Source organism: Rhinolophus sinicus, linkage group LG02 (assembly GCF_036562045.2).
Source record: "Rhinolophus sinicus isolate RSC01 linkage group LG02, ASM3656204v1, whole genome shotgun sequence".
In the NCBI taxonomy this organism is placed as follows: Eukaryota; Metazoa; Chordata; class Mammalia; order Chiroptera; family Rhinolophidae; genus Rhinolophus; species Rhinolophus sinicus.
Genome location: NC_133752.1, coordinates 150,672,047 through 150,693,390, shown reverse-complemented (window position 1 = coordinate 150,693,390; position 21,344 = coordinate 150,672,047). Strand labels below are relative to the sequence as shown.

The 21,344-nt window shown below is 52.7% G+C and overlaps 2 protein-coding genes across 9 annotated transcripts in view; both read right to left on the bottom strand.

The window, feature by feature from the left end:
* KMT2D (lysine methyltransferase 2D) overlaps positions 1-15,036 on the bottom strand; it is a 40,649-nt gene extending 25,613 nt beyond the window's left edge. For 6 of the 8 annotated variants that reach the window (XM_074325745.1, XM_074325747.1, XM_074325751.1 and 3 more), the window contains exons 1-19: positions 13,324-15,036; positions 8,976-9,061; positions 8,590-8,716; positions 8,180-8,403; positions 7,946-8,055; positions 7,622-7,784; positions 7,119-7,284; positions 6,904-7,018; positions 6,605-6,762; positions 6,254-6,399; positions 4,607-6,115; positions 3,406-4,514; positions 2,843-2,956; positions 2,394-2,504; positions 1,671-1,775; positions 732-913; positions 386-550; positions 181-290; positions 41-88 (exon numbers count right to left, since the gene is read on the bottom strand). In XM_074325745.1, the coding sequence (XP_074181846.1) occupies positions 41-88; positions 181-290; positions 386-550; positions 732-913; positions 1,671-1,775; positions 2,394-2,504; positions 2,843-2,956; positions 3,406-4,514; positions 4,607-6,115; positions 6,254-6,399; positions 6,605-6,762; positions 6,904-7,018; positions 7,119-7,284; positions 7,622-7,784; positions 7,946-8,055; positions 8,180-8,403; positions 8,590-8,716; positions 8,976-9,024 (4,711 nt within the window). In that variant the 5' untranslated portion in view covers positions 9,025-9,061; positions 13,324-15,036. The remainder of the gene's footprint in view (positions 1-40; positions 89-180; positions 291-385; positions 551-731; positions 914-1,670; positions 1,776-2,393; positions 2,505-2,842; positions 2,957-3,405; positions 4,515-4,606; positions 6,116-6,253; positions 6,400-6,604; positions 6,763-6,903; positions 7,019-7,118; positions 7,285-7,621; positions 7,785-7,945; positions 8,056-8,179; positions 8,404-8,589; positions 8,717-8,975; positions 9,062-13,323) is intronic. The other 2 variants (XM_074325746.1, XM_074325749.1) reach the window with 1 other exon arrangement.
* A 32-nt stretch (positions 15,037-15,068) lies between these two features.
* RHEBL1 (RHEB like 1) lies at positions 15,069-21,074 on the bottom strand. The gene is made up of 6 exons (XM_074324895.1): positions 20,417-21,074; positions 19,758-19,832; positions 19,334-19,401; positions 18,972-19,054; positions 18,826-18,883; positions 15,069-18,156 (listed from the first exon to the last, which is right to left on the bottom strand). The coding sequence occupies exons 1-6, from the start codon at positions 20,466-20,468 to the stop codon at positions 17,890-17,892; spliced, it is 603 nt and encodes a 200-aa protein (XP_074180996.1). The 5' UTR covers positions 20,469-21,074; the 3' UTR covers positions 15,069-17,889.
* Between the last annotated feature and the right edge of the window lie 270 nt (positions 21,075-21,344).

Genomic DNA, 21,344 nt, shown 5'->3' with positions numbered 1-21,344 from the left:
TTCTCCTCTGGCTTTGGCATTCCGAATTTCTGTGACTCACCTGGCTCTTTCACCTTCATAGGCAGCAACTCTGGAGGTGCAATAGGCGCTGTGGAGAGAAGGACAAACCAAGGCAGCTTAAAGCCCTGTCCCAAAGCAAGGCACCCCAGTCCGGACTCGTCCTCAGCACCTGGTACTCACCAGCAGGCTTTACCACGTAAGGCTGGCAGGAGATACAGTCAAAGCCTTCATCAGCTGCCTGCTCTACATCATCCTCTGTGAAGAGGCTCTCGCAGCCGGCATGCATCCACCTGGGAAAAGGGAGACAGGAAGAGATAAACCCAGATAATGCAAAGCTGAGAACAGAGAAGAGGGAGCCAATACAAGGAGAAAGGGGCACCCTCACCGTTCACAGTGGCGGCACTGGATTAGTAGGTCCTCTTCCACGTATGGGGCATGACAGATAGGGCAGGTCACCAGGCTGGCGCAGGGCCCACAGTGTGTGTAACTATTCTGCCATTCACAGTGGAAGCCAGGGGATGCGGCCCCACACTGCATACAAGACACACACCTGATGGGGGCAGAAAGACAGACCCTCAGCACCTAACCAACCCAAGGCATCCAGAGGTGTCCTCACTGAGAACCGAGCAACCAGCCTGGCTTTCTGAACACAGCCTGGGTCATACGTTCAACATCACATCCACTCTGACATCTCAGGCCCAGGCCCCTCTGAAGATCCTGGGTTTCCTTACCACTTGCACTTCCAGCCGCCCTTGGGCACTGTGAGCAGTGGAGGGTCCAGGCAGTATGTGTGGTAGCTAATGTCACAGTCGTCACAGAGCAACAGGCGTGAAGGGTCCGAGGCCTGGCCGCACACCTCACAGACGATGCACTCCACACAACGCCATCCCTTTAGCAGCATCACCTTGGTGATCTGGGGTAACAAATGGCAACTCCTCAGGGCAGGATGCAGAGGGGAGGGCGGACTTCTTAGGGGAGGGTGAGACTTCTATGGGTGGGGCTGGAAGACCCCCATGCTCAGGCCAGACATCCATGTGAGCACAGGGAGGCTATGGAGAGCACCCTCACCCCAAGAAGAGCTTCTAAACTTAGGTTCCCAGGGATCTCTGCTGTACAGAGAACAGCCTCACCCAGCCACTGCCTCATTACATGAGTGCAATGGCAATCTTTCACTAGCCAAGTCCCCGGACAAACTGTGGATAGAATTAGGTTGTATTTCTCCCAATTTTCCTTGAACATTTAAAACCGGCTACAGCATGCTGCAAGTTAGTGAATGTTAGCAGTGGCCAAGTTCTAAAGTAACATTAATGAAAACCCCAAAATGACTGATCATGCTTGGGTCAAAAACACTCTCTGTTTGTAGACATTTGCTTATGATTTTGATTTTACATGTTATCCCCAGGCTATATCATGTTTTCTACTAGTAAAGTTCTCATAGTTTCTATGATAGATTGAATTACACCAGCAAATCATGGTCTACCACCAAGAAACTAGAAGGACTGCCACCATTCCCAAAGTACTTTTCCCCAAGATGAGTTTGATAACCACTGGTGACTGATAAATGACTTCCATGACCAGTGGCCACTTTAAGCCGTGTGGCCAGGACAGGGGCCTAGGATAAGAAAAAAGGGACCCCATGCCCCAGCCCTGTCCTCTGGGGCCCAACTCACCTTGCTGTTGACACAGTAAGGGTGATAGCACTGTGAACACTGGGAACAGGCAAGGAGGTGGCCCTCTGCCCCCCGGCCAAAGCTGCCGCATACCACACACATGTCCTGGGGAAACACACAGAAACCCCAATGTCCAACTAGGTCTGTTCATCCCACTCGATCCTGGCAAATGACTACAACTCTAACCTGAGGGAAGGAGTCAGGGAACCAAAAACCCATCACAAAAACCCATGAGAACACTGTGAGCCATCATGGGACCCTGTTCCTTCCTAGGCTTGTTTATCTGATCAGGTACTTTGAATTGAAATAGACTGACATGGGTAAAGGCAAGGAGAAATGAAAGGAAGACAAGAGGAATGAATACTGGTCAGGCTGAGAGAGTAATGTATCTGACAGTATTCTGTCAGCTTTGAGATTATTCAAGCGAGAACGTACATAAGCTCCCTAGACTATAAGCTTCAACAGAGCAAGCATTTCTGTCTTTGTTCACTCCTCTATCCTTAGCTCCTAGCTCAGTGCCAAGCTCAGAGGAAACACTCAAGAGAAATTTGAGGGATGGACAAATTAATGTGATTCTGATTCACTGTTTCCTAATTAGCTAGGGTCCCCAGAAGTTAGGTCCTTGGTTTTCTACATCTACCCTCACACCAAAACACACGCACCCATCATCAGTCTGCCAGGTCTTACTGCTATGGGTAGGACTACACCAGTCAAGTATGGTACCTGCATTAGGACAAACTTGTCTGTGTTGGAGAAGAGAACCACAGTATTTTGCATGGTGTCGTCATCATCGTCTTCTTCCTCCTTGCTGGGAGAGCTATCGATATCAGCAACCTTATAGGCAGAGAGTTGTGGGAAGTGAGGCAGCTAAATCTGCCCCAACTAAGCTGCTTTCCCCTTTGGTGTTGGGGGAAGGAGGTGTGCACCCCTGGGTAAGATGAAAGCCAGGAGCCAGGACTAAGAAGCAGAAAGAACACCCCAGCTCCCAAACTGGGCCTCAGCCCCACAGCAGAGATTTCAGAGAAGCCGGGGGCGCCAAGTGGGCAGAAGGAGCATGGACAGCCGGACAGGCCCTAGGCTAGCAGGCAGGCAGGCAGGTGAGCGTGCAGGGGACTGGCAGGATTGAAGGGGCCAGCTGAAGCGTGTTTGGGGGACGGGAGGCCTCTCCTTACTACCAGAGTCTCAATGGAAGAAGTGGTTGATTTTAGCCGGGCCCGTCCTCTCCCACGTCCTCCATGTGCTCCTCCACGTGGCCGGCGTCTTCCTGGGAAACTACTGCTGCGACCCTGAGTGACGGAAGGGGATGATTATAGGGGCAAATCAAGGGCTAGTATGTTGGGTCTACAGACTTGGAGTGAAGAGACAAATGGACAGAGCACGACAGTTAACGAGTCCCAGGTAGGGCAGAGGGAAAGCCAGCTCAGAGAGCAACAGGTAGGTGGCTCTTTTCCCAAGAAGAGAGGTCAACATGATACAATGACAAAAAAATACTAGCGTGAAAGAACTGCGTTTCTAGTCCCGATTCTGTTATATTACAGGGTAACCATGAAACTGGGCAAGTCACTTCTCCCTCTACATTATCAACATTCTCCTTAATAAAATAAGAGAATGGATTAAAGCATCTCTGAGCATCTAGGATTCAACAAGCCAAGTGGGAAGGTGTCAGTGACACTGGACTACACGTCTGACAGTTGACATGACACTGACCACATCTAGTGGCTGGATAGCCCCTCACCTGTTTGATGCGGGAACGAGCAGGGGAGCTTCGCCGCCTCCCCTTGTCCCCCTCGGCTTTGCCTCCACTGACAGCTGTCCCAGCATCACACAACAGCGAGTCATCAGTCTCTGGCAGAGAGTCAGTACAGAGCCGCAAGGAGCCTTCATCTCGGGCTGGACTAACATCTGTAGATACCCCCAACTCCATAGACAAGGAGCCGCCCCCCTCGGGGTCGGGAGAGTCCAGCAGGGGCTCTGAGCCAGGAAAACTGGCACTGGCATCGCCCTGGCTCAGATTGGAGATCTCATTAACGATGTCAGATTTGATGAGAGTGGGTGGGGTAGGGGCCACTGGTGCACATGGGTCCTCTTGCTCTTCACAGGGTGAGCCCTGCCCTGCCTGCTTGCATTCGGGGACATAGACCTCCATAGGGGTCACAGGGGCCAGCTCCTCGGGGTCCAGGAGCACAGGGGAACCCTTAAGTTCACTGGCCAAACTGCCAGGGGTCTGTCCAGCCTCTGGCTGGGAACCAGGAGTGTCAGTCCCATCCAGAGGAGCTGTGTCTTCCCCTATGCCAGAGAAGTCATCCAGGGCTGGGGCAGGGCTGGGTGCAGGGCAAGAAAGGTTCCCCATGGGGGAGGGGAGAGGGCTAGTAGGGCTGGGCTCTAAGGCTGGGCACTCAGGTTCAGGGACTTTCTCAGTCTCCATCTCAGGTGGTTCAGCCTCATCCGAGACCTCCACTGCCTTCTCCATGGGACTCAGTGGAGAAGGAACGGACAGTGGCAGAGTAGGAGGAGAGCACTGGGAAGGAGGGGAGTTCTGGGGAGGCAGGGAATCCGGGAGGAGTGGGGAACACTGAGGGGGAAGGGGCTCCATCAGGATAGGAGAGGCAGGCCCCATTGGGGAGCCTGGAGATGGGGGAAGGATCATAGGGGGTACAGGCTCAGGGTCAGTGCAGTTAGCTTCCGGTGGAGGGCTGATGGGTGTCTCTAGGATGGGGGCAGCCAATGGCGACTCAGGGTCACTGTCCCCTTTGGCACCAAAGGGGTACTCTAACTCCCCCAAAGGAGACAGAGCCGGTGGGGCCACAGCTGTGATAATGGGTGAGAGCGGAGGAGGAAGAGGATCTGGAGAGAAAGAGAAAACGAGAGGCTTAGATTAGATGTACCATATAGAATTAAGACTGTCCCAGAGTAAGGGGGTACTAACATCCCCTTACCTGGTGGCATCAGCTGAGGTGATAAGGATGGCTCCCCAGATGGAGATAACGGCAGCTCTTCAGGCAGAGGGGACAGAGGTGGTTCCCCAGGCTCAGACAGGGCCCGTTCTCCAAGCAAGGGGGATAAGGGTGGCTTCCCAGGTGGGAGGAACAAGGGCAATTCCTCGGGTGCAGGGCATAGGCCTGGCTCCTCAGAGGGCTCTTTAGGTTGAGGGGACAGGCACGACTCCGCAGGCTGGGAAGGCAGGTGCGATTCCTCAGGCTGGGGGGACAGGTGCGGTTCCTCAGGCCGAGGGGAGAGGCGCAACTCCTCAGGCCGGGGGGACAGACGCAGCTCCTCAGGCCGGGGTGACAGATGCAGCTCCTCAGGCCGGGGGGACAGGGGCAGCTTCTCAGGCACGGGAGAAGGCTGCGGCTCCTCAGGCATGGGGGACAGGCGTGGTTCCTCAGACAGGGGGGGCAGGCGCAGCTCCTCAGGTGCGGGGGATAGGCATGGCTCCTCAGGCCGGGGGGACAGAAGCAGCTCCTCAGGTGCAGGGGACAGGCGTGGCTCCTCAGGCCGAGGGGACAGGTGTGGCTCCTCAGGCATAGGGGACAGGCGCGGTTCCTCAGGCTGGGGGCAGAGTCTCGGCTCCTCAGGCAGTGGCGACAGGGGTGATTCCTCCAGGGGTAGGGACATGAGCAAATTCTCCGGTGGCGGGGAAGTAGGTGAGTCTTCAGGTGGTGGGGATGTGGGTGAGTCCTCAGGTGGTGGGGAAAGGCGTGAAGCCTCAGGTGGAGGGGACGTAGGAGATTCCTCAGGTGGTGGGGACAGGGGAGATTCCTCAGATGGTGGGGCCAGGCGTGACACCTCAGGCAGGGGGGATAGGCGTGATACCTCAGGCGGGGGAGACATCGGTGAGTCTTCAGGTGGTGGGGACATGGGTGAGTCCTCAGGTGGTGGGGAAAGGCGTGATGCCTCAGGTGGTGGGGACAGGGGAGACTCCTCTGGGGGAGGAGACAGGGGTGATTCTTCAAATGGTGGGAACAGACGAGATGCCTCGGGTGGTGGAGACATGGGTGACTCCTCAGGTGGAGGGGACATGGGTGACTCCTCAGGTGGTGGAGACAGGCGAGATGCTTCAGGTGGTGGGGAAGTGGGCAACTCCTCAGGTGGGGGGGACAGGGGAGACTCCTCAAATGGTGGGGACAGGGGTGATGCTTCAGGCGGTGGGGAAAGGGGTGTCTCAAGTGGGGGAGATGGGGGTGACTCCTCCGGTGGAGAGAAGGGTGACTCCAGTGGAGAAAAAGGTGATGACTCAGGTGGGGGAGACAGAGGCGACTCCTCAGGCGGTGGAGAGAGGGGTGATTCCTCAGGCGGTGGGGACAGACGCGATGCCTCAGGCGGTGGGGATGTGGGTGATTCCTCAGGTGGTGGGGACAGGGGCGACTCCTCAGGTGGGGGCAGCAGTGGCATCTCCTCATTTAGGGGGGCCTCCAACTGGGGCTCAAGTTGGGCCCCTGCTCTCCCTGCAGACATAACACACTATGCTCCTACCTAGCTCAACTCCACTCCACAGGAAGTACACGGTCTGGGGCAAAGCAGAAGCTGTCCCTTCCCGCAGAATAGAAGGGGTTTACTTTCAGGGACCCTCAAACCCTACTCACCTAGTGGTTTGGCTTCACATTGCAGGGGCCCCGGTTCCTTGGGTTGCATAGAGGTCGCGTGCCCACCCTTTGGCTGCCTTTGGCATGCAACGTACAGAGCATCGGGTTCATCAGTGGGGGGATCGCCAGGCTCTGGGGGTGAGAATCTGCAGAGGGTACAAGGGAGCAGGCACCGTGGCTCACATTAGCTATCAACTCCTAGAGAGCGCAATGGGGCAAGGCATAAATGCTATGGATTATACAGCCCACCTTAAGGCTCTCCTCTCAAAGTCAGCTTACTTTAACATGGCCCCTGCCAATCTCAGTAGTTCCGATCCCGCAGCCCAATCTCTTCTGGTCCACACCACGTACCTGATACAGACAGCAGGATGCTGCTCAGCAACAGAACTGATAGGCTGTTCTCTCTGGGCTTTGTGACAACGATAACAGAGCGAGTAGTTCTCAAACCACTCAGAGTTGGGATTCAGCTCTGCTGAGCCTGCCCCACAGGCCCGGCATACTCGGCATGCCTAAGGGAAGGGAGAAGGCAAAACAGACATTGGTCAGACAGCAGAGATTGGAGGGGAGCAAGGGACTTGTCACAGCAGAGAAACTCTGGATGTTGTAGGAGGCAGAATTAGGGAGAGTTAGGCAGGATCAAGGACACTCACCTTGCATTTCCAAGAGTGAGCAGGCAGTTCCTCCATAGGTGGTTTTAGGCAGAAGGTATGGTATCCTTTGTCACATGTCTCACAGACCAACATCTTAGAGTCATTCCCAGGTTTCCTGCATGGGCACAGGGCACATAACAGGGTCCTCCCTGCCCTCATTTTCAACCCTAACCTGTACTTCACCTAAGGCTTCACTCTTGCCCTCCCATTCTTACCTGCAGGCTTGGCACACTTTGCATTCAGGGCACTGCCAGCCAGCACGCTTTCGGGCAGTCAGAGCAGTGTCCAGGCAGGCCCCATGATAGTGATGCCCACAGCTGGTACAGAAGAACAGGTCACATAATTCCCCTGGACCCTCACATACTGCACAACGAGCCTCCTCTGCAGTAGGAAGGGACAGAGAATACAGGTCAGCTATGGACTCGTTGCAGGAGTTAGCATAGAGCTGTCTACATAACAGGCAGTCCATGGACCAGAATGAACAAATAACAAATAGTTACTGAGTGTCTGCCTAATATAGGCCAGGCATTGTTCTAGACATTGCAGACACTATGGTAAACAAGACAGGCAAACCCCTGCCCTCTCAAAGTTCACACCTATTTTAGTGGAGCAGACTGGCAGTATAAAATTAGACTTCAATGAGTGCTCTGCAGAGTACAAAAACCCTAGGCACACTTTGCCCCTCATGGCCCGATGTCCAAAGTGCAGGACTTCTCACCCAGATGTGCGGCACCCTCACTATGCTCCGGGCATAGCAGTTGCAGTGTTTTCATGGATAAGAAGGAACCGCTGGCAGTCGCACAGGGGAAGTGGTAAAGCCGTGGACATCCGGGCGAGCGGCAAGGAATGGAGGCACCGAGCCTGGTGCAGTGGGAGCAGCGCTGCCAGGGTAGAGACAAAGCCTCAGTGCCAGTGTGCTCACTCTAGAGCAACAGGTCAGGTACCAGCTCTACCCCAGAGGCCCACTGCCCTCCTCATTCTACCCTGACTCTAAGAAGCCCACCAGCCCTTTGCCTATGCAATCCCCTAGCCCCAGTTCCACCTGTGAGATCCCTGAGAAGATGGCCTTGTCCACACCACATAGCTCTGGGCCCTCCTGCCCCCATACGCCGGCCGACCATGCAGCACACCAATGGTGAGCCCAGCAGGACCCTGTGTAGGAGGAAAGAGGTAAACAGAAAGGGAAGAATTAACAAAAAGGTGATCATTGGCTCAGGACCACCAGCCCCTACCTCCTTTCCTGCCCAGGTCAGTTACCCACCTCCCCAATACTTACCTCCAGGTTCTCCTAGCTGGGCAGGTGTCAGGCCCTCAGGGAAACCAATCTGTGACAGGTCCTCACTGGACAGCGCTGCCTCATTGGGCCCTGGATTTCCCCCAGGGGACACCACTGGACACCGGGGCCAGTCAAATGGCAACTCAAAGCGCCGTAGCTCCCGCTGCCCATGCAGACTAGGCTCCCCGCAGTTACAGAGAGCACAACGCCGTGCTGGACCCCCACTGTGGACATACACAAGCATCAGTACCACACCGGGGCCCTGCCCACAGGCACCCCTGATTACCCCATGATTTAATATGCCTATGCTTCCCAAACACTCATTTTCTTAAATATTCCTCCTTTAAGCCCAAGATTCTCAAGTCAAATCCTCATGTGCCCTTATACTCTCAGTTTCTCCAACTAGTTACCTGTAGTCCTGGGGAGGCTCCTGAAGCCTGGGACCCCCAGAACTGGGCACAGAGACCTCCGCCACATGTGGGTTGGGAAGGTCTGGCTCAGTGGCGCCTGAATCCTCAGAGGCTGCAGGTCCATCAGCTGAATGAACAAACAGAGAAGCATGCATCAGCCATCACCCATTATTTAATACTAGTCCACTCATCGGACCTATGAGATTGCCCAAAACCCTTGGTGGATCACAGTGATGGAATTTTTACTTTTGTCCCAAAGAACAAAGTCCTTCAATAACCTGTCTATTAGACAGACTTAGCTCTTGTCCTTGTGCCAGAACCAGAAATATAAGATTGTCTGGGAAGAGCAGAAAGCTGCCAATAAACCCAGAATTTGTTCCACTCACCTGCTGGTTCTGAATCTTTATCCTCACCAGACGGCTTCTGGCTGTCCATCCCTCTCTCCGACTGGGCAGGGCCCTCTCGGGGAGACCTGTCAAAGTTAAAAGAGATAGCAATGTCTAGTAAGTCTCTCCGCTAAATACTTTTCCCAGAATCCTAGCAAGCAGACAGTTAATGACCCTACAGAAATCAGAGCAAAGCCTTACCTACAAATTCCTATACTAATGACAAGGAAAATCCTTCTCCCTAACTCTTATCCCACTGCCTACTTCTTCCCCAGATAAACATATACCCTCTTTCTCCCACTCTGGATTCTCAGAGGATCCACTCCCCTTTCTCACTTTTCACCTCCTGCCTAAGAGTTTCCAGGGCAATAGCATCCAATTAGAAGCAAATCCAGTTTATATCTAATATTGCCTTTTGCCTCATGCCTGAGTTTTGGGCTTCTGATGGGTCCCACCCCTGGCCTTTTTCCTCAGGTCTCAAGGCAGCTATCGAGAGGTCTGTCATTGTCAACCCATGGGTAATCATAACCCAAGAAGTCTGCGTGCAGCCAAAAATCCCTCTCTCAGAGACCAGAGCCTGGGGTCTTGCAGGATGTAGAACACATTACTGGAACTAAAGTCCAGCTATGAATGGATCTCCCCAACCTCCGTTGGTTCCAACCAGGATATCCCAAACACAACAGAGAAAACTCCCCAACTTCCACCCACTGCTCATTCAAATCCAGCTCAGGCCCACCCCCTGTACCCTGCAGTGACTGATCTCAGGATCTCACCCAGACTGAAGTCCTCAGGTTGTTGCCCTTAGCAACGCCAACTGCCCTTCTTCCTCAGATATCCTTAGAAGTTAACAGAAGTGGGCCCTAAGAGTTACTGAGCATGTGTAACCAGGCCTGAGGCTAGGCATGCTGGGAGTTGTAGTCTCAGGAAGCACACTGCCACTGGAGGAGTTCTAAACTGGGCAGGACACAGCAGAGCAGAGTAACTTCCTTCCTCTTCCGTCAAGCAGGGTTTCCACACGCACTATGGGGGTGGGGGTAATGGTCCCCTCTTCTAAAATATGCCTGCCTATACCAGAGCCAAATGAAACACACTAAAGTTATACCTAAGAAGGTTGAGACCCACACCTTTGGGCATATTTTCCTAAACCTCAGAGGTAACTAAGCATAGTCCAAAAAAGAGAGAAGTAAAGCATAAGAATTACAGAGGTGAGGAAGAGAAAAAGGATCCTACAAAGGGAGAAAGGGATAGGTGCCAACAGCTCTTAATGAAAGGGGTAGAGGCTTAAGCAGAGAAAGTATAGTGTTCCAGAGAAGGCGGTGGGGGGAAATCCCTAAAACAGAATTCTAAATAAAAGTTTGAAAAGTTTCTCGCTCACCTTTTCTACTCCTTTTGTTTAACCAGAAGGACCACACCAACCTCAGTAAGGACAAGCCCCTCTTCCCAAACCAACTACTAAATAACTTTGTCAGCCACTTGGGGTTGAGTAACTGGGACAGAGGGAACCCTCAGAGGTGCCCAGGATCAATAAATCAATTACCTAAGAACCACAGTATTAGTCCTCCTTCCCTGAGCTCACTTCATTTCCAGAGATTGGTAATAAGACTCTTATGACATGTCACAGGAAAGGAAATTTTATTTTACTTCCCCCCCACCTCACACTAGCAGAATCTACTAGATTGGGAAAACAAAGTATCACATGATACCTGTTACCTCCATTCCCAGATCATCTCTCCAAAACCTACCACACAACCACACCTGAAAGGAAAGCAAGGTGGTCACCTGGCCGGCCCACAGAAAAGGTGCCCTGGAGCTTCAAGGGGCCCTTAGAAGCCACCTATGGGAAGCAGAGGTTGGAGGTCTGAGCACCAGCCAGGACCCTCTTCCTATTTAGTCATTCAAGGTTTGACCACACACAGAAGGCTTCAAAGTTTCCTAAATATGTGAATCTTACTATAGAATCTTACAAAGATCCTCTGCCTGCTCTGGTCTCAAAGTTGAGGCCAAAGGAGTCACAAACAGCAAGAAATAAAAAGCAACAGTGATAATGCAGTAGGTGGGAGGACTGCCTCACACAAGGCCAGAGGGACAAATTCCTCTGCCCTCCCCCGAGCGCAGCCCTCTCAAGCTGGTAAGGCTGGCACTGCTTGGGGAGGTACAGAAACCACCTTCGTCCAGCCTTGGGAGACAGTACCAATAATCCTTCAAAGTTGAAGCCTCAGTCATGGAGCCATGGAATATGAGAGATCAAGAAGTGAAGAGCAGACTGACTTCCAACTATACCCAAAAAAACCTAGGGACACCTCCGAGAAGCCTGAGCCCCAATTCTCTGCCCCTGCAGTCTAGTACCTGCACCCTAATGCTGAGTACCAGTTGTCAGGCCCTTGAATAGATCCAAACAAATAAAGACCATACATTACCCTGTCCCATCATTCACAGCCAAAACACACACACCACACACACACACACACACACACACACACACACACACACACACACCAAGGGCTTTTTTCCCTAGTTCTAAACTATGATAATACCTGGCCAGGATTCCTCTGGGGAACTAGAGATGCCAGAGAAGTATAGATCTAGGGAGGAAAACTGTGCTGGCTCCCCTTAGTCCTAGGTCTAAGGGGCTCAAAACAGCAAGGAAGAAAGCAGGGAGTCATCTCAACTCACTCTCCTCCCTGCCTCTATCCCAGACCGATAGCCTTAACTCCATTTTCCCAGCCAAAGGGGAAATGGAGGCTTGGAGAGGTGAAAGGCTGAAGCAGGCCCTTGAGTGAACAGCTCTTCTGTAGGACTCAAGACTTCCTGGTTCCCAGCCTGAGACTCAAACCACACGTCTCCCCACCCCCATTTTGGGTCAGCCCTCCAGGAAGAATCCAAATGGCAACACTGGCCTGTAGACCCTCCTGGACTGTCCCTGGGTCATCCTGGGGTCAGCCACAGCTAACAAGGAGAGGCCTCTCCTAAGGAAGTTCTTTGAGAACAGATGACAGGAGGAGCCCTCCAAAGGAGGCAGGTGCAGAAAGCCTGGGTGACAGCTAGCCTCACTCCACCACCCCTGAGCTACCTCTCACCTCAGGGTTACCACCCGGAAATATTTCAGGGCAAAACCCCTATTTTCTCCTTTCCAAGACCAGGCTCAGAGATCCAGCCTATGAGTATGTTGCAGGGAATGGAGTGAGGGGGCAAAACACACCAGCCAAATCCCTGCTGGGCAGCAAGACAGCTGTGAGAGGGGCTGTCCCAGCCCAGAGCCCAGAGGTGTGAGGCTCATGCTTCACTCTTCGTGCACTCACATGCACACCCATTCTCCCCAACACCTCCTGCCAGGGCTGGAAACACTGGCTTCTGCAGAAACAGCTATGATCAGGTCATTCTCCTTCAAAGAGGTGCAGGCTACCCTATTCTGCAAGGATGGGACAGAATCAGAGGGCCAGTTAACATTCTCTGATCAGAAAGGTCTAGAGAGATCGAGGAGGGGCCTGCAGGATTGGCTAAGGACTTATGGGCAACCAGCTCTCCACAACAGGCTCAGAGAAAGCGGGAGACAAAAGCCATTTTTTGCAGCCCACATTCGCAGGGAGCAAATCTCAACGGCCTCCTCTATAATCCCCTAGAGATTATGTCCATCCCGAGAGGAGTGGAAGTAAAGCAGGCTAAGACAGCACTAGGCCTCGCTGGGGTCACTTTGCCAGGCAGGGGTAGTTTAAAGTTGAACAGTAAGGCCAGAGCTGCCCCCAGCCCCGCCTACTTCTTGCCCCAGCCACCCCCTTCCTTACACTAGTCAGTTTCCACACACTTTCTCCTTTCCACAGTGAAGCAAGGCCTGGTGAGAACCTAGGGTTGCTTGATTCTCCCAGAGACTGCTCTGGGTGCCTGGATGCGCAAGAACAACCTTAAAGTGCAACCTGGCAGTAAGTCTGTGGCACCCTACCGCACCACCCTCCCTCACCGGCCCCAAGTTGTTCTGTTCCCAAGGCCCACAGGGAACCCTGAGGGAGAAGCAGCCGACTGGGATTGGTGCTGGCATCAGGGCCCGGGTCCTTGTTTAGTAGAGCTCCCCCCAACACAAAAATAAACAGGCAGACAGGCGATCTGGCCAGGTTCCCAAACTCCTGTGGTTCCCTGAACCCCCAGTCTTTAAAGAGGCACACCCCAAGACATCAGGCCTCATTTCTGTGCCCGCCACTGGCTCAGGTTCCCTTGACAGACCGTGCCAAAGGAACCCTTCTCAGCCCTGGCACCCCGTTCTCCAACCTAAAGGCCAGCTCTGGCCAAGATAGTCCATCTGGCTATGCCCCCAGTCCAACCCTTTCTGGGCCTTGGCCGGGCGCACTTCACTCACCTCTTCACAAGGCGATCCAAAAATCCTCATCCGAGAACATGGCCAGAGCCCGGGCCGCTCCCCGACCTCCAACCGCCAGAGCGATCACAGCCGCCCCCCGCACGGGGGGGCTTAGGGGGACCAAGAACGGTAAATCCAGGTCGGAGTGGCCACCCTCCTCTCCAAAAAAAACAGCAAGAAGTCAAAGAGGGGTTCTCTGCTTCGGGTTCCAGCAGTTTAGGTTTCCATGGACAGCCCCAGGGCCGCGAATCCCGAGCGGACACAAAGAGAGCACCGGTGGCTTTGATCTTGGGTGAGCAGGCTCCACATCCGCGTCGTCGGGCGGCCTCTCAGTCCTAGGGCCGGGCCAGCGCCCTGGCCGCCCGCGCCGGGCTCGGGTGGAACGTCGAGGCTCTCCAGATGGAACGTCGAGGCGCCTCCCCAGCAGCCCGGAAGGAATGCCGCGCCGCCCCGCGCCGGGCCCGGATGGAACGTGAGACCCTCGCAGGAGCGCCGAGCCCCTCTCCCCGCCCGGGCCGGCGCCCCGGGGCCGCGCGAGCTACGGCGACGCGGAGCCGGCGGGGCCGAACCTGACACACACCCAGCGCCGGGCTCCTCGACCCCGAGCGTTCGCCCTCGGCGGCTTCGAGCCCCCCACCCTCTGCTCCCCCCGGGGAAGGGAGGAGGGTAGGTGGGCGAGGAAGAGGAAGGGGCGGGCGGTGCGAGCCCTCTGCCCGCTCCCCTCCGGCCGCTCCAGGCCCTGCGCTCGCCTCCCTTCCCCTCTGGCCTCGGGAGCTGCCCCGCCCCCGGCCTGGCCGGCTCTGATCGGAGGCACCCCCTCGACCCCCGGCTGGCTGTGATCACGGGGGGCCTAGAGGTGCATGGCCCAACCCCGGCTCCCGGCGCCGGGGGGTCAGGAAACTGAGCGGAAAGTGGGGAACGAGGCAGCCATTTGCAACCGGAGAGGAAAGTAGTGCAGCGCGGCGCCGCTCCGCCTCCCCCCCTCCGCCTCCTGTTCGGCCGGTAGGGTGGTTCCTGCGAAGGGGCTATTTCCTGGCCCGAGATCTCGGCAGCGGTCGTGGAGATTCAGGAAGCCTCCGGTGCGAGGTCCGGGGGGGGCGCTTTTGCCTGGGGAACCCCACTCGAGAAGGGGAGAAAGAAGAAGACGCGGCCCTATTTTGTGTTGGAGCGGAGCGGCGGAGTGATACGGCCCTCTCGGAGGAAAGGCTGTGACTCTGCAGTTCTACGCACACGCTCCGGGATCCCTCCGCCACGCGTTAACCCCGACGGCGCCGGGCCGGCCGCTGGGCAGACACGTGGGAATGAAACCCCCCTCCTCTTCGCCCCGGCGCTGGAACTGCCTTCTTCGCCGCCCGGCTAGAGAAATTAGGACTCCGACCACTTTCTAATTCCGTTCCCTTGGAGTTATCGGCCCCTGAAACTCCAGCTGCTCCCTTTCCTTGGCCAGGGGCAGTCTTTCCCGGGAGGGAGATGGAAGAAGAGCCAGGAGATTGGTCGCTGCTCTGCATCCTGGGAACTGGAGTCCGCAAATGGAGAAAGTGAGGCAAGGCGCCTGGCGCTGCAAAGGGTGGGTTCTTGCCACGATCGGGGGCCCGAAGAAAAGCGGAACGAGTCGTTCCTTCTGATTCTCAAAACCCCTCATGAGGAAAAAGGACTGTCAGTGACCTCCTTCCCCCTCCCCCCCACAATGACCACACACCCCCCCCCCATCAAAACAAATGTAGAGTTTGCCTTCCTTTCCTGGGTGCCCCCACCCCCAGTCTTTCCGGATCTTCAGGACCTGTGTCCCCTTTTAGTAAACAAAGGAGCTGTACGTTGGAGCCTTGCTGCTACCTGGCCGGAGTACTGTTAATCTAGACAAGATCCCAAACACTCTGCCTGCAGGTAGCCTACCCCCCACTACCCCCCGCCCCCGCCCTTAAGTCTGGATGAGGAGTGGAATGCCTTTTCTGCCTTAGCTGTACCCAAGGGATGGACAGGAGGAGACAAATTAACTGTCAGATACTTTATATATTCTTAGTTATTCCTCACCTTAGTTATGAATATACAAGGAATTATGTCCATATTACAGATGACGAGATTTAGGCTAAAATAAGTAAAATTGCCCAATGAACCACCTCTTGTAAGAAGTAGAGCCACGAATCAACCATGGCTGTTTTTCCTGGGATGATGATGATGATTTTTTAAGGAAGATTGGGGAGAAAGGCAGGCAACTAAGATGCAGGGCCATTTTTGTTGGGTAGGTTTACAGTGCTGTCCAATAGAACTTTCTGCACTAATGAAAATGCACTATAGCTACACTAACATGCACTATAGCTACACTATCTAATGTGACTTAGCTACATGTAGCTATTGAGCACTTTGAAATATAGGTGGTGCAACTGAGAAACTTTTTCATTTTAATACTAAATTAAATAGCCATATGTGACTTGTGGCTTCCACATTGGACAGTGCAGGAGACCTAAATCCGTACTGGCCAGAGTCAATATGAGGGATCAGGACTAGGCAAGTCCTGTGCTAACCACACACTGACATCATGTGCCCTGAGCTGATCGTTCAGGTCTATTTCAGCAAAAAGTTCCAGCAGCAACCCCAGACCTGTCCCAGCTATAGTGGAATAAGTAAACCAAGAGACAGAAGTTGGAAAATGGAGGGCTCCTCCCTATTCTGCACCTAAAGTCAGACAGGCAGACTTTCACCAGAAAGACCTCCAATAACACAATAGCCACCATTTCTTAAGGGTTTGTTAATGTATGAGGAACTGTTAAGCATTTCATGTATCACCTCAGTTTAATTCTCACTTCACCCCTATGAAAGTGTAATTATAATTCATAAATGAGAATCTGAGGCTCAGAGAGGTTAAGTAACTATACAAGATTACACAGCCAAGTGAAAAAGTATTCCAACTCAGCCATTCACCACTATTATTTACTGCTATCAGGCCTTGAGATTGCTTGATACGCTTCTAGAAACCCTCAGACATTTGGAAATCTATCCCAGACCTCATGGAAATGGCAGCAGGGGGGTAGGTACCTGTATGAGTATTCCAGGTCAGATGTACAAAAGGATTTAATTTTAATGTAAGGAGAGACGGTGGTGACAACCCTAAAGAGACTCCTAAACCACTGAGATTGCTCTTTTGATATGCTTCTTCCAGTATCCCTTATTTCTCTTTAGATTCTGGATCAGAGATGCAAAAGCAGTTGGCAGGACTTTTAAAAACCAGCATGACAAACAGTCATTCCCAACTGTAAGCTTAACTAGCCTGGAGCCAGGCACTAACAAGGTAACAGCTAAAAATCATACCTAGATTTTGTCTAGCCTCCCCAACTAAGTGCATTGACAGAATAACTCAGTTTCCCCCAGTTATCAGGAGAAGTCTATGCCCTGACTGTGAAGGATACGATTCAGTAAAGTCCTTGGAGGAGGTATTTGACCAATTAGGGCTGGTGGCGGGTGGGGAGAGAAGACACAGAAACTAGAGGTATATAAGACTCTAGTCTCAAGCCTTCCTAGCTGAGCTATCCATCTTCCTACTGAGGTGGTAGGTAATAGGAAGCAATAGCCTTGACACTAAAAAAGGGAGCACAACCCCAAAGGTGTGAAAAGTATGAAAAGGTCACCGAAAGTATGAAAAGAGCAAAGGAAATCCATTTTAATGAAAGGCACTGGGGACATGGGTGTATGGGGGGATTGGTATACACCACAGGCATTATTTCTTACTTTACTCACAACTATCTTAGAAAGACAACTTTCACAACAGTTTAGTCCCTGCCTCTACACTCCTCAATTCTTGCATCATTAGGAATAAGGGGCTTCCTTCCTCTACCCCAAATCCTACCCACTCTCTGAATTCCAGCAAATGCCAAGGCCCAGGAGACAAGCTAGGTCAGCAAGTGGCAGCTGGCCGCTAGAGGGTAGTGTTTCTGTAGTTAAAGGGCTCTTGAGAGCTACGAACTTGGATGGGAGTGGCAGCCAACTGGTACCTGTACAGGGAGGGCCCAGTAGAAAAGAGCTGAGAAAGGCAAGTACTAAGTCCTAGGGTAAAGGTCCTGAATGAGTAAGGAGTAAGGAATAGGAATGAGGTAAGAGGAAAGAAAAGGAAATATTGGCCCTGAACTCTCCCCATATACAGAGAAGTCAACAATAAAAAGATTTCTCAGTTTATTTGCATACACACACACACACACACACACACACACACACGCACATTGTCACCCCAGGGAGTCAGCTCCACTTCTATAGTCCCCAGGGCCCTTCAGCCAGCCAAAACCCAAAATCTACATACGAGACTAGGTCCTGAATAAACAATGCCCAGAATTCGTATTGCAACCCTGCCCGTTATAAGAATTCATTTAGCAAAAACAGAGAGCTGAGGCCAGAGCCCATGAGACATTCTTACCCCTTGTAAACATTGACAACCAGGCCACTGGAGTGTGGGGAAAGTGTGTAAACATGAGGGTACCATATTGTGTGCCCAGAGGGCCAGGAACACAGCTGGCAACCATACCTGTGAAGTCCTGAGGACCTGCCCCCACTGGAGCCTGGCAAGTGCCAGAGGCAGAATCAGACAGCTACCCCATGCCTGAGGGCTCCCATGAGATGGCAGCGGTGTTCTTGCCCATAGGAGGAGTTCTCCACATGGGCAATCTCTTGGATAATTTTGGTGAAGATGCCTTGAGTTAGCTGCAAGGGATAGAGATTCAGGGCAAAAAAGTCAGTTAGTTTACTGCCAATAATACCATCCAGCTCTGAGGTGAATACTCCACTCCCCCACCATCCCCAACACCAAGCAGTGCGACAAGAAAACACACTGCCACTCCCACCATCTTCCTAATCTTCCAGCCCAGACCTGATTCCTTGCGCATAAATGTCGCACCCCAGGACTCTGCCAGCTTCTTCCCTTCAACCGCCTGGACCTACCTAGAAACAAACTTGAGACATGAAGATGGAGGACAGTACTGTCCCCATGTTCTCTGCAAAATCTTATAGAGTCTAGACTTCTAATGCATCCCACTTCAAGGTTTGGAAGGAGGGTTGAGGAAGGAGAAAATATATTAAAATAAGCCTACCACTGAGGCTTGAAATATAAAATTATAGCTTTTGCAATAGAAGGATTATTTTGTCTTAATCTTCAAGTTAGACATGGAAAGAGATGAAGTGACTTGTTCAAGTCAGTGGCAGAGCCAGAACTAGAGCCTGACTCATTCCTAGCTCAGCTCACTTTCTTTCGCCTTGAGCTGCAGAGATTTCCATAACTGTTTGGAGACAGATCTGCCTTGTTCCCCACTAGCACCACCAGCAGCCTGTGAGGCAATAGCAGTTACTACAGGATCTGCTCCAATTGCCCATGGACCCCAACCTCCACCTTGGGACTGGGCAACTCCCCATCAGACCATAAGGAATCTGTGTGCTGGCCTCCTCCCTAACAGATCAATATTCCCCTCTGCTCTCTCCTGCATCTCATGTCCACACTATGTCTTTATCCTCCAGACCCACTTACCGGGTTTCCCCATGGCCTCCATGTAGCTTTTGGTATAGACTCTCAATGACTTGGGAGCTAGAAATACAAGAAATAGAGCTATGATCTTATTCTGGGAAGCCCTTAGATCCTCGCACGTCCTGCACGCACAACCTTGGCCACTTACCTATGCAGAGAGGTGCCAGAATATACAAGAACATAACCACGGACCCCAATGATGAGTGAATAGGGCAGAATGCTGTACTCATCCTGACAAGAAACAGAAACACCAATACCTAGATACACAACAATCAGATAGCAAAGGTTGGTGGGCTGCATTTTGGGGACCCTCCCTGGGGCACTCCCTACTCTAGTTACTTCTATTCAACAAGTATTTACAGAGTAGCTCCAATAAGTGCTGCACATTACTAGATGCTAAAATGCTTTTCTTTTAATACTGCTTTACAGCTGAGCCAGAGGCTACTGGACTTCATCTCCCAGAACTGAACTGCCACATTTATTAATAGATACCCTACCCCAAACTAGTACCTGCCCTGCTGCATCCCCCAGTTGTAGGTGAAACTCATCTTTGCCGAGAGTCACTATCTTGCTGTAAGCTGAGAAGGAAAGAAAACTTGACTGTGATGTGCCTTGTAGGGCTAGCGATGTGTGCCCCCACACATTCTTAACCCTGGGGGTGACAAAGATGGACAGGTCCAGGGAACTCTCCAGGAAAGTGGAGAGACAATGGTAAGGTTCTTATTGTCTAGATCTACACCATTCTGGGCTCAGTATCTTACAAAATCCACACTAGCTCCACTCATAGCACAGGATTGCTAGAGAAGAGATTAGATTTAATGTCTAATAAAATTGTCTAATTAAATCATCCCCTTGGCACCAGGACAATCCCATCATGGGGTCAGGTGGGGTACCAAGCCCTCCCTGCCCCACCCCTAGGGAGAAGTCCACTCACTCTTCTCCACTGTACTAGGATCATAGCCTTCCAAGAACTTGCCCTCCATAAACTGATGTGCCCAAGATGCCTTCCCTGTGGGAAGCAGTGGTAGTTGTATCCAAATCAGCTATGCATATTCATATCTCTGTCTTTTTGGGCTGCGGCCCAGGACTAAAGGGGGCCCCAAATTAGCAACCTAGCCTGTGAGTGCCGCAGGCAATGCTTTCCCTTAGTCTAGTGGTGGCCATGGGTCTTCGCAGCTTGGCCACCAGATGCATTCTGTAGCACCGCAGGAAGCCTTTCCCCACCCCACCCCTGGGAAAATCCGAGATTCCCTAGGATCAAGTCTGCTCCGCACCTAAACACCTGCGACTTGTCCCACACAAACCGCGCCCTGTCATCAAACGGGGACCCCACCCCTACACCCCAGACTAACGCTGGAGACTACTCTGGTTTTCCTGCAGCCAAGCCCGTGTTAACCCTTACGTGCTCCCCCTTCCTGCAGTCCTCCACACACTACCACCACCCGTCTTTCCTCCTCCATCCTTTCAACCCTCGCTCTACATTCCCAATCTAACGATGCCACCATCCTCCCTGGGTCGCGTTCCCGCGGCAGCGCGCCTCCTCTGGCCACAAAGCGGCGGTGCGGCGGTGCTTTCCCCAAGACCGAGACTCACCTACAGAGCGGTGTCCGAGGATGACCACCTTGCTATAGAGGACTAGCGGCATGGCAGGAGCAGGCCCCGAAAGGGCTTGCAGAACCGCGGGCTGAGAGAGCCCTAGGACGAGGTCAGAGTGTAGACAGGCTCAGCAACCGGTACAGAAAAGTCACTTACGCGAAGCTGCCAGGGGCAAGCTAGAGAGAAACCAAAACAAGCGCCGCGCCCGGAGCTGGCCACGTGATCACAACACAGCAAGACTAAAGCGAGGGAGTGGCGCGCGGGGGAACTACAGAGCCGCGCGGCTCCGGGCTCCGGGCTCCGCCCCCAGGCCGCTCGCCAATGGTCTATTAGAAAGGATTAGGGCGGGGCCACCAGCAGGAGGGATGGGTGGGCCTCACGTGGAGAGCGAGAACTAGGAGCTGCGCACGCGCAGACTAGAGCCGGTTCATTCATAAAGAAACAGAAAGAAACCCGGGGTCCTAAAGGTGTTTGCGCGTTTGCAATCTAGTAGAAGTGGCTGAGAAGAATCCTGGATGGGAAATACCCGTTGTGGCTGGGCTGGAATTTCTGGTCAAAACATTCTAGGCCTCCTTTTGGCAAAGTCTCTGGGGTCCTTGGATAGGGAAAAAAAGGCCAAAGTTCTAAATTATTCCCTCCGTTTCCCCCAGCCTTCGGCCCCAGGTCTAACTTCGGAACTGCAATTCTTATTCTTGGAAAAATTATTACAATTTGTGGCTAAGTCAGTCTGAGGTTTCGCTGTCATCATCATCGTAATCAATGCATTTATTTACTCAACAAATTCTTATTAAGTATATACTATACGTTCCAGGCACTGCTCTAACTTTGGAGATAGAGTGATGAACAGGACAAAGTCTCTGCGCTCACGAAGCTGAAAACCTACTTGGGAAGAAACAAACACAAAGACAAGGAAATATTAGATAAT

Bases quoted from the DNA above. Each gene is read 5' to 3' on its own strand.
- RHEBL1 (XM_074324895.1), bottom strand. From the start codon at position 20,468: ATGCCGCTAGTCCTCTATAGCAAGGTGGTCATCCTCGGACACCGCTCT. The intron at 18,884-18,971 runs GTAAGTGGCCAA...TTGTATTTCTAG, and splicing joins TCTGGCACCTCTCTGCATAG to CTCCCAAGTCATTGAGAGTC. The intron at 18,157-18,825 runs TAAGTGGGTCTG...CTGGAAGATTAG, and splicing joins GAGGCCATGGGGAAACCCGG to GAAGATGGTGGGAGTGGCAG.